The 11,578-nt window shown below is 47.1% G+C and overlaps 1 protein-coding gene across 1 annotated transcript in view; it reads left to right on the top strand.

Annotated features, from left to right (window-relative positions):
- Positions 1-4,795: 4,795 nt before the first annotated feature.
- Positions 4,796-11,578, top strand: part of Prok2 (prokineticin 2) — a 15,419-nt gene continuing 8,636 nt past the window's right edge. The window contains exons 1-2 of the mRNA XM_005364943.2: positions 4,796-4,993; positions 8,270-8,395. Coding sequence (XP_005365000.1) covers positions 4,901-4,993; positions 8,270-8,395 — 219 coding nt within the window. The 5' untranslated portion in view covers positions 4,796-4,900. The remainder of the gene's footprint in view (positions 4,994-8,269; positions 8,396-11,578) is intronic.

The raw sequence follows: 11,578 nt of genomic DNA, 5'->3' as shown, positions 1-11,578 counted from the left end.
CACAAACGACACATGTGCATCTGCAGCACATGCCTCTGCACAAACGACACATGCGCATCTGCAGCACATGCCTCTTCACAAATGACACATGCGCATCTGCAGTACATGCCTCTGCACAAACAACAAACCAGAGGTCAGCAAGCTTTCTCTCAACAGTAGAGAGAAAATATTGTTTGGCTTTTCGGGACATGTGGTCTCCCAAGTACTCAATAAAAAGAAGCCACAGGCAATGCAGAGACAGGCATGGCTGGGTCCTGGTAAAACTTAAAAACAAAACAAAACCCAAACCCCAAAACAAAAACAAACAAAAACACAGACAGACAACAACACCAAAAAACAGACAATCGGTCACAGTTTTCCAAGTTCCTTCCTAAATCTTAGTCATTATGGCTACATTATATGGAATGGGAATTTTTTAAAGTCCGACAAACCACTGGTTAGCGGTTTCTGTTTTTAGCACAGCGGCTCCCCTCACCCTGTCTGTCTGCCTGCCTTTGCCCACACCCATGTGAGCTGCAGCCTCCCTCCTGTCAGCCCGTTCACACAGTGAGTCTTGAGTTTCCTCCCTCCTTCCTACTCACTACAGGTCCGCGCTGCCTCCTCCTGACTACCAACAAGGTTTCTGCACTTCTCTCCCGCCAGGAGATGGGTTGATACTCTAGTCATCCGTCACGCTCCTCTCCACATTCCTAGTAATCTGGTCAGCAAATGATGTACTTACTGAACTGCCAAGTCAGGGCTCTACAGTCTGTGCGTCGTCGTAAGTACCTGTCGAGGGAGTGAGCGAGTGGCGGTTTACTGCCTGCTTCAAACCAAACGCTCCCAGCTTGCACATGGGTACTCTTCCACACCGTGTCACTTGAAGGACTGAACAAGAAAAAAAAAGGAAACAGAAACCCCTCATCCTTTGTCATAGGAATTTTAGGCTTGCTCAAAGTGCACTGAACTCATTAAGGGGTCCAAGCCACCAACTGCCCCTTTCTTGTAGACACCAGGTTTCTGGATCTCAGCACAAAGCACATGGGTACTGCTTGTCCTCAGCAAGGTGAACTGTCACGTGACCTCTTTTAGTCAGCACGCCGTCAGCCTTGAGTTCCAGGCAGAGGCAGAAGCAAGGTGCTGTGCAACCATCCTGCCCCACCCAGCTGGGTAGTTTCCCAGAGGCGCTGGGAGAAGTGAGCAGAAAATAACCTCATACATCAGAAGCTATTTTCTTGCAGTTGTAGAGGTTAGAAGTTCAAAACCAAGGTGCTGGCAGGGCCTTAAGCCTGGGAAGATGCTCTCTTCCTGAGTCTTCTGGGTTCTGGAGGCTAGCTATGGGGGAGGAGGGCTGGCAGATGTGTCACATCAGCCTCTGTATCCAGTATCTCTCTCCTATCACAAAAGCCAGGGAGATAGCTTGGCTCAGCAAAGTGATTGCATCTCAAACATGATATCCCGAGGTCAGTTTCCAGAATCCATATAAAGGCCAGGTGTGGTGACAAGTCCATAATCCCAACAGTGGTAAGATGGGAGGCCGAGCCAGTCAGAGTCCTTGAGGCTCACAGCTAACCTGACCTATGTGTTCAACAGGTTTCTGGATCCGGTCTAGTGACAGACCCTGTCCCAGACAAAAGGTAGCAGCCCCCTTACACATGTGCTGTGTGTGCATGGACCCACACACATACAATGCACACACCCCACACACACCTTTTTTTTTTTTTAACAAAGGTATCAATCCTTGGATTTAGGACACATTCTCAGCTAATATGACTTCAAGTTTGGTTGATTGTATCTGCAAAGATCCTACTTCCAAATAAAGACACAGGTACCTGGGTCTAGAATTTCAACATAACTTTCTAGGTGATACTTAATGTTACATAGATTGGAAATAATAAACCAGTTCAAATAAAGCTGAGGTTCCAGAGTGACTGTTGTAGATCAGATGTGTGACAGCTGTAAGGCAGTATACTTCTCTGGGGTCACCTCAGTCCAGTCCCATATTCTTGGAGGAAACAGCAGGTGAATCCCTGCACCAGATCTCTTTTCATCTCAGCTTTTGCTGCCGGCTTTCATGGTCCATGTAGCTTGGATGCATCTGCATTGTGTGCCACTGGCTTGTAACCCGTCTCTGTCCCTGCACAGGGGATCTACTCCTGTTGCTGTGTAACTGCTGTTACTCATTGTTCAAGTGCTGGCTAATGCAAGAAGGATTTTCAGGAAAGTGGGCTCCTAGCAGCAAGTGTATGTGGTCTAATTAAGTGGGCAGGACAGAAAACAGCAGTATCAGTGTTCAACGAACCTATCAGAGAACACACTGTCAGATTTAACGAGAGGTTCCCTTTGCATGCCCCCCAATCTATCCCAGACTCAGTGCAGAGCACTTTACGGGGGTTCCATTTGAGCCCCATGCAGCCAGACCCCAGGAAGCTGGTATCTTATACTCATTTCATAGGAAACAAAACAGGCTTTAAGGGGTCATAGGGCAGTCTGGTTGCTAAGAAAGGCTCCAATCCAGGTCACTCTTACTCTCAAATATGGAGGTCTTTGGACACTATTGTCACACCGTCAAATCAGCTAAGTAGTGGTGGCCTGGTAGGCTGCCAGTCTACACGCTGAACCCCCAAGTTTTGGACCTCATCCAGAAGTCGTTCCTGGCGAACTTGACCACGTGACTGATCATAACAACAGGTTGAGGTTGCAGCAGCGAAGCAGAACTTCAGTTTCTGTGTTGCTCCGTAGCTGCATCTTTCCTTGTCTAAGAGTTGTAATCAGACTCGATCTGATAACTTGCCTGCTGGTCCAAAGAAGCTGTGTTGAAGCGTTTTCATTTCTTCTCTTAAGTATTAAAACCATTAAGAGGTCTCCAAAGAGGTTCAGGGTGTAGCCTAGTGGCAGAGCGCTTGCCCTGGGTGTCCGTACCCTTGGTTCCAATCTCAGCATAGAAAAGCAAGAGCCCCATACCAAGTGTATTTTGAAGCATTTCCAACCTTGATTTAACAGTCTTAGATGTCAGTTTTTGCAAACAGCCCTGTAAGAAGCCAATCACAATGGAAGGCTAGTACTTCCCTAGTAGAAATGGCCTGGATTTTATGCTTGGAAAAATAGGGAATACCCACTTGGCATTCAAAAGTAACAAATATGAACCCGGCCATAAAAAAAGTGGCAGGAATGTTGAAGTCCATGTTGACTGGTTTTTACATTCCCCCTTCCCCGGGCTGCACTCCCATGCCTTGGTTGGCATAGTGACTGGAAAAGGAAACTTTCCGCCAGCCTGTCACTTGCTACTGTTTCCATTTATTTTACTGTGAATCCACTTTTTAACAGTTTTCTCAAAGTTAAAAATCAGTTTGATCCCGTTTGTGTTTTCAGTCTCAGGATGCTTCTTGAACTTGAAAACATGGATACAAAAAGGCTTTAAAACTCAGCCAAAGGTCTGGGGTTTGAAATACCCAGCTGTTTAACATTCAAATAATTCCCTGGCCCTTTGTTCATTTTTTTCCCCCTCTACATTTCGTCTGAATGCTTTGGCATGGGGGAGCCCACAGTCTGAAAGTAACTGGCCCAGCTCTCCTTACTGTATTGATTAAAGAGGCTGAAAAGGTCCATCTGCCTTTCAGCGGTCTGTGGTCCTAAGAGACATGGGAAAATGTGAGGTCCCAGGTATTCTAGGAGTAAGGTGGGAGCCCCCCCCCCAACCTCAGAAGAAGTCAATTTATTTTTCTTTTTTGAGACAGAATTTCTCTGTGCAACACCTGGCTGTCCTGGAACTTGGGAGGTCTACTAGGCTGGCCTTGAACTCACAGAGATCTGCCTGCCTCTGCCTCCAGAATATTGGGTTATAGGCGTGCACTACCACTGCCTGGCTAGAACAAGTCAGTTTGATCATCCTTTAGAAGCAAGTAAAATGAGATTATGGAGCCACATTAGGGATTCAGAGGGCAAAGTTGTCTCTTGTCTCGCGGAGTGTAGAATCCCGCAGATACACAGCCGTTAGTGACCTAAACCAAGGCATCACGTATAAGACCTGGCGTTTCCTGAGCTGGAGAAGCGAAGTTGTAGAGAGCCTCCTTCCCAGGGCCTCAGGCTGGCAGGACACATTGGGAGTTCTCTTTTTCCCCTTGGCAGCGTCCTGTTCTGCCTGAAGCTGGCTGGAAGCTGCAGAGGGGAGGGAACGCACGCACGTGAGGGAAATCAGGGCAGAGAGGGTCAGGAACAGATGTGGGCACCAGGGGAACTCATTTCAAAAAAGTAAATGAGGCTCCCACAGCTGGAGGGGCAGCCGAGGCCCTCCACTTCGCAAGAGATGTGGGTTTGGGGTGTGCTTGGTGCTTTGTTCTTCCACTCTACGTGGAAGAGTCCTTCCACGCTTCCTGCTTTGTGTTTTTGTTTGTTGTCTGTCCTTTCTAAGTTATGCCACCGCAGTTCAGAGCCTGCGGCAGGACCTGGCACTCACGGAGCACTCACTGTAGACATGCTGAACAAAAGCGCACAAATACAGGGCAGTTGTGTCGTCCGCGCCCGGCACGTCGTGGGCACCCTCTGCACATCTGTATAGCAAATGATGTGCTCTGAGAGTGTGGGGGCTGAGCACGTGGAGCTCTGGAAAGCAGGACAGCGAAGGAGGAGGGTTTCAGAGACTACAAAAGCAACAGGAAGGGTGGCTGAGGCTGCGGCGCCCCGCGGGGGGCTCTGCCCGCGTGGCGCCTGTGCCCGTGGGGCGCGGGGGCACGTGCGCGTGTTCGCGTGGGGCGCGGGGTGTGTGCCCGCGCCGTGCCCCCCGCGTGCTGCCGGGCGTGAGTCACCGCGGGGCTCGCCTTTATAACTGCCGCCAGGCTCGCGGCTCGGCAGAGCAGCGCGGCCACGCGTCCCCAACGTCCCCGATCGCGTTCCCCAACCGCCACCGTGTACCCGGGACGCCATGGGGGGCCCGCGCTGTGCCCCGCTGCTGCTACTCCTGCTGCTGTCGCCGCTGCTCACGCCGCCCGCCGGGGATGCCGCGGTCATCACCGGGGTAAGCTGCCCGCGCACCTGTCGCGCCGGATCGCCCCGGGACACCAGGCTCGGGGTGTGTAGGCACCGGGTAGGGTGTGCCCGGTGTGACATTCTCCCGGATTTCCCTTTGACCACTTGGGAACGTGTGTCTTGCTCCCGAGGCAGGGAACAGCCAGGCGCACTAAGGAATCAAACTGCCTTAGCAGCGCCTTCCTCACCTCTCCCTCCCGCACCTTGGGTTTGGTCTGCTGTTCTATTTAGTAGCACCAAGAAGTTTCTCCCCACCCCCCACCCCCACTGTGAGAAAGTTCTTTTCCAGGGGTTGGAAATCCTCAACCCCCAACTCTGATCACCTTTCCTTAAATTGCAAAAGAACAGGACATGCACCTCAAATTCCACAGCTCCCGGGTGGGCCTTACCCTGTGAAGTACCTTGGGTCGCGGCCATGTGTGAGCTTTGGAAAGCAACTGTGGGCTCTTTTACTGGATTGCTGGGCAGCTGCTCTTTTATTTTTAAGTCATTCTTTAGTTTTCCCCCTTCTTCGTTGTGAAGTTCCTCTTAGATAAATTGCCGAGTTTGATTCCTGATACGTCCCTCCTGGAGCTTAGTGATGGAGCAAGCTGTCACTAGAGACTGTCTTCACCATGTTTAGAAACGGCCCATTCCTTCAACTCTCTTGACTCTTGAGTTTTCTCTTTGTCTATCTGAAGAGAGAGTTCACAACACATTTCGGAAGTCTGTCTTAATGGCCCATTTCAGAAGTCTATTTTAATAACCCAGCCGAACCCTCACGGTTGTTTCACTCATTAAAGAAAAAAAAAAGTTGTTAGCATATTTATTTAAATCAATTTTAATATCTAAGAACACATTTGATTTTAATATAGATGTGTTTGGAGCGATGACATACAGGTAATAAAATAACATGTCGTTTAAAAAAAAGGGGTCATCATGTTGAATAAATGAAGATGGGTTTCTCTGTGTTTCTCAGGGTACAGATTGCATTCTGAAAGCTCTGGGACTATGGCAGCATTGAGTTATGCCCCATAGATATTTGATTTTATGCCTTGTGTTATTTATTAGAGCTGGGATTGTTAAAAACCATTTCTAAAACTTCATCAGTAGCCAGTTGGTGTGTGTGTGAACAAAAGTCTCTAAGGTGTCTTTGTAACACATGGGAATGGAAACATGATTGGGTGGGTTTTTCTCTCCTTCCCCTGCTGGTTCTTTCTAAGTGTTTCCTAATCCTCTAAGCCCCCAAGGTTCCTGGGCAGTGCAAGTGTTGCCCGGTTCCATTCACGGGACACTGCTTGCATGGCTCCGCAATGGGTTAAGGAGAATAAAGGGTACCAGGAAACAGCTGTCTAATTAAAAAGATATAAACTTAGGCAATTCTCTGTAAATTTCCAACTGAAGCTTTTTGTTATGAAATGAAATTTTATCTCATGTCATGTTTACATGCTGGTGGGGTTCGGGGGTGGGGGTGGTACAGTCATGTGGACTCTTGTTTTTTTGTTGTTAATTCAATGTTATGAAAAGAGTATTGGAAAAACTTCTCTAAAGCAACATGGCAATAGAGCGTAGTTGGGTCCCCCTGACAGAAACCATCTGGATTCCAATGAAAAAGTCAGTGATTTCTCTAGAGAAAATGTATACAGGGTGATAAGCATCTAAGAGATTGATTGAATTTTAAAAGAATTTTCTGGAGTTTTTTTTTTATGGTCTTTGAAAAAGAGCTGTTGGGGTTTCAGAATTTAGAGCCCTTTACTACACATACAAGTGTGTGCACACACACAGTCTTTGAACTTGATGTCTTCATGTAGATGTAGTAAAACCATATTGCAGAAGATTGTTGAGTAGATCTAACACTTAAGGACTGTGATGGTCATGTTTACATGATTTCTGGTGTCCAGACAAAAATCCGAAGGCAAGAATGTATAAACATCATCCTATAATAAAAGAAGAAAAGTCACCCAAAGTTAAATAAGCCACTACTTATTTTGAACAACAGATTGCTAGACGTTGCTGAAACAAAATATCACTTTGTTGTTGCTGTCTCTAAGAAAGAGCCATAGTTCTTAGGATACATTTTCATGCAAATAAATTTGGGTTCCATTTCTCTACTGCCACATGGGAAGTCCTCCACACTGATTCTCTGGCTGTGTGCACTTGTAGTTTATGCATGCTGGGTGTGTGCTTTGAGAAATTACCGCTGCTAATTGCCTCTGTTGCCCTGTGCCTGTCTCACCTAAAGGACTTTTGTGACTAGTTCAACTGAGTTTCTGATGTCCGCATCTGCTGATTCTAAGCAGTTGGTTTCTTTCTGCATGTCATTCACTTGAAAGACGACTGGAGTGGGGCAAAAGTCTTGGTCCGTCCCTTCCCACCCTTGAAGAGTTCTTATTTTGAAAGAGGAAATGATGAAAATCAGGGTACCCAGCAAGCAGCACCCAGTCTCACAAAGCACAGGGCAAATATTTGAAGGGGAAAACGAGCACTTCTAAACGTCGCATCGGTGCCTTTACAGGTCTGCGGCAGTTTGTGCCAGATTTGGAGACTGCATCCCTGTCTTTTTTAAAAGTAGGCCCCATATAGTCAGCAGTTTATAGTCATAAAATCTTGTGATTTGATTTGTGCAGTTCCAAATGGCTGTGTATAGTGCAGGGCCAGCATAAGCACATTCTTTACGTTCAGCCATAAAGCACGAGAAGAAGAGAGTCAACATGTTGTCCCCCTCCCGCCCTCCTTGCTTCTTAATCCTGGCTTTCATCATACCGGAGCTCTTTAGTCCATGGAGACATTCTGATCAATGTGATTGCAGGTGTATACAAGCAAATGGAGCTTATGGTTCTAGTTTATTAAAAAATCACTACATTGGGATACTTTTATATGTGTGTAGGCATACATGTTGGGTGAGGTGTTCACATGTATGGGCATGTGTGTGGAAGCCAGACATTAAGTACAGATGCTGTCCTCCGGTGCTGTCCACCTTATTTTTTTGAAATGTAGTTTCTCACGTGGCTTACAATGCCCCGATTTGGCTAGACTGGTTGACCACCAAGCCCCAAGGATTAGCCTGCTCCATCTTCCCAGAACTGGGATTGCAAGCACAAGCTACCGTGTCTGGCTTTTCTGATGGGTTGTAAGAATTGAACTCGTGTCCTCATGTATGTATTGCAAGTACTTTACTGGCTGGGCATTCGGATATTTAAAGGGGATTTTCCCAGCTAATTTTAGAATTCTCGAGCCTGAGCCTTTCCCGCTCTCTATATTTATCTGTTGGTTTATTTCATTTCAGGCTTGCGACAAAGACTCGCAGTGTGGAGGAGGCATGTGCTGCGCTGTCAGTATCTGGGTTAAGAGCATAAGGATCTGCACACCCATGGGCCAAGTGGGAGACAGCTGCCACCCCCTGACTCGGAAAGTTAGTGTCTGCACTTGGGACTTCTGGTATACCTTCCTGCTGAGCAAGGCCTATGTGATGGAAGTCTTGGGTAGTTCACTTGAAATTGGAAGTCACAGGACAGTACAGGGGAGGAAGGGGCACCATTTCTCCCCTTTCCCCCCTTGCATCCCAATCATCATTTCTATACCGTTGCTCTCCTGACATTAAAAGTAACCCATCAACTTTATCCCTAACATGTGGACGTGCTTAGGTTTAGAACGAACAAAGCAGAAATTTTACTGGAACATACTTGGTAAAATCAGAGTAAAGAGTTCTTGAAAAGACTCCATACTCGACCAGCTGATGGAAGAAGGAATCAGTCAACTTTGCGGGTTTTGTTTGTTGTGTTTTATTTTGAGACCATTGCCAATAACTAACTCACACTTGTATCTTAAAAGTTCTATTTTGTTGGTTTTTGAGACAGCTTCTCATGTAGTCTAGGCTGGCCTTGAACTCCTGATTCTCTTTCTTTCAAGTATGGAGCTTATAGGCATGTATGTAGCACAGCGCCCAGTTAAAGCTTTGAATTCTATACCTATAAGATTTTAATAACGTTGGAGATGTGTGACATTTAATTTGCTAACATTTTGTAGAGCAGCTCAATGTCATGGTAGCCTAAAGAACTTTAGAAAGGGTATGGACGCTGAAAGGCAAGGTCTCAGGCCTTCAGGATCTAGTAGGGTAGAGCTTAGAGACTGTGTCCCTAGGAATGGCAGATTCTCCACCTGGAGAGCCAGTGGGTTTCTACAACATCAGGACACAGGTAGGGGAGATGGAAGGTGACCAGACAGTGAGTAGAACTGTGTCCTTGTCTAGCACATGGGAAAAAATGTAAACATAGTTTAGTGTCGGGCAAGTGTTAAGGTTGGCAAGTGGCAGTCCCTTCCTGCTATCTCTCTTTATCCACATTGCTCCCATCAGGCAAATCTGATCCAGAGGCAATGGTCCAGGGCAGGTGGCTTCCTGGAGGAAGATTCTACATTCCTTTAAAGAAAATGCAGCATATTTTCAAATCAAACAGAATTCTGTCTTCTTTTTTTTCCCCATACATCTTTGGGGTTGAAGCTATTATAGACACCACCATCTTCCCTGTGATTCCAACTGCCCCAGATAACTTTGGTAGCCTGTCGCTGAGGTGCAGCTCAGTGTGGGGACCCCAGCGTTTGGTTGCCGTGGGGCCTGTCTGAAGATTGTTCTCATGGCCAAGCTGTGCTGTGGTTGGCTGCCTTGTGAAATGCTTCCTGTTGCATTTGAGCCATTCTTCCTGTGTGGTTTGACCCTGCAAGATTTCACTCATTTTTTAAACATGACACACACCTTTTACTCCTGGGCATTTACTGTCAGTCATGGGTCTAAACACCAGGCTTCCCAGGAGCAAGTGAGGCTGGCTCAGTTGCTTTCGGTACTGAATCCTTTTTTCTTCCTTACTCCTAGCAAATCCTCTCTTGTGTACTGAAGCCATTGTCCCTAAGTAGCTTCTTTTGTTTTTCTGCTCTGAGAATCGTGTATAGAAAGCATACGTAAAAAAATAAAAAGTGACTTTTGGTGTTGACAGTAACTACTTGAGATGTACGTATGAGCCACTTAGTTTATATAAACTGTTGTGTATGATGCTCTTACCCAATATCTCACACCTTTGATGCACATTTGTCTTTTCCATGCACTCTACACAGCATTAAGCCCAATTGGGGTCACAGAGACTAGCCTGCAAGCATACATAGAGCAACCCTTCTTTCTGTCTCTCTGACAATGATTACTCCATTCCTCTACCCAAGGGAAATCAGTCGTGGTCATTTGAGCGTTTTTTACTAACTGAAAGCCAAATGGCAGAGACAGGATGCCCGCCAGGATAAGTGCTAATAGTCCAGGTTTGTGCTTTGTGCCTTATGTGTATACACGTGTACATGTGTGTGTGTGTGTGTGTGTGCGCACATGTTCTGTGTTTGCCTATGGATGCCAGACATTGCTGCTGGGTATCTTCCTCACTCAGTGCCTAGCTTTTTTCAAAATGTTGAAGATCTGAACTCAGGTCCTTGTGTTTGCTTGGCAAGCAGTTCATACTCTGAGCCATCTCCCCAGGTCCTGCCATTTGTGTTTGTTTGTTTGTTTGTTTGTTTGTTTGTTTAAGAAAGCATAAGCAGGCTGGCAATGGCACACGCCTCTAATCCCAGTACTTGGGAGGCAGAGGCAGGAGGAAGTCTGAGTTGAGGAGAGCCTGGCTTTACTAGGACAGCCAAGGCTACACAAAGAAACCTTGTCTAGAAAAACAAAGCAGAACAAACACCCAAAATCCAAAAATCAAAAGAAAAGAAAGCATTTCATTGGGGTTACAGGTTCAGGGGGTTAGAGTTCATGATTGCAGAGCAAAGGCGGGACAGCAGGAACAGCTGAGAGCTCAGAGCTTGAACCACAGAAACAGGAGACTAAGTGTTCAAATGCTCGAACCTATAGGGCTCATTCTCTGTCAAACCACCATAACCAGCTTCATTCTGGGATCAACAGAGTGATCCCAGTTCCCACTCCCTCCCTTCCTCCTGTTCTCCCTGCCCCTCCCCCCATCCACTCCTCAGAGAGGGTGAGGCCTCCCATGGGAAATCAACAAAGTCTGGCACAGTGCTTTGAGGTAGGGCCAAGCCTCGCCCCCTCCATTCCCCAGTATCTAGGCTGAACAAGGTATCCCTCCATAGAGAATGGGCTCCAAAAAGTAAGTTCATGCACTAGGAATAAATCCTGGTCTCACTGCCAGTGGCCCCACAGGTTGCCCAAGCCACCCAACTGTCACCCACATTCAGAGGGCCTAGTTTGGTCCTATGAAGGTCTCCCCCCACCCTGCTGTCAGTCTGGAGTCAGTGAGCTCCCACTAGCTCAGGTCAGGTATTTCTGTGGGTATCTTCATCACGGTCTCGACACCTTTGCTCATATCATCATTCCTCCCTCTCTATGGGACTCAGCCCAGTGTTCCACTGGATGTGGCTCTCTGCATCTGCTTCTGTCAGTTGATGGATGAAGGTTCTATGGTGACGATTAAGGTAGCCATCAATCTGATTACAGGGGAAGGCCAGTTCAGGCCCCCTCTCCACTATTGCTTAGGGTCTTAGCTGGGGTCATCCTTGTGAAATCATGGAAATTTCCCTAGTTTCTCACTGGCCCCATAATGGCTCC

Source organism: Microtus ochrogaster, unplaced genomic scaffold, assembly GCF_000317375.1.
Source record: "Microtus ochrogaster isolate Prairie Vole_2 unplaced genomic scaffold, MicOch1.0 UNK1, whole genome shotgun sequence".
Classification (NCBI taxonomy): Eukaryota; Metazoa; Chordata; class Mammalia; order Rodentia; family Cricetidae; genus Microtus; species Microtus ochrogaster.
This window is presented reverse-complemented; position numbering and strand designations above follow the sequence as displayed.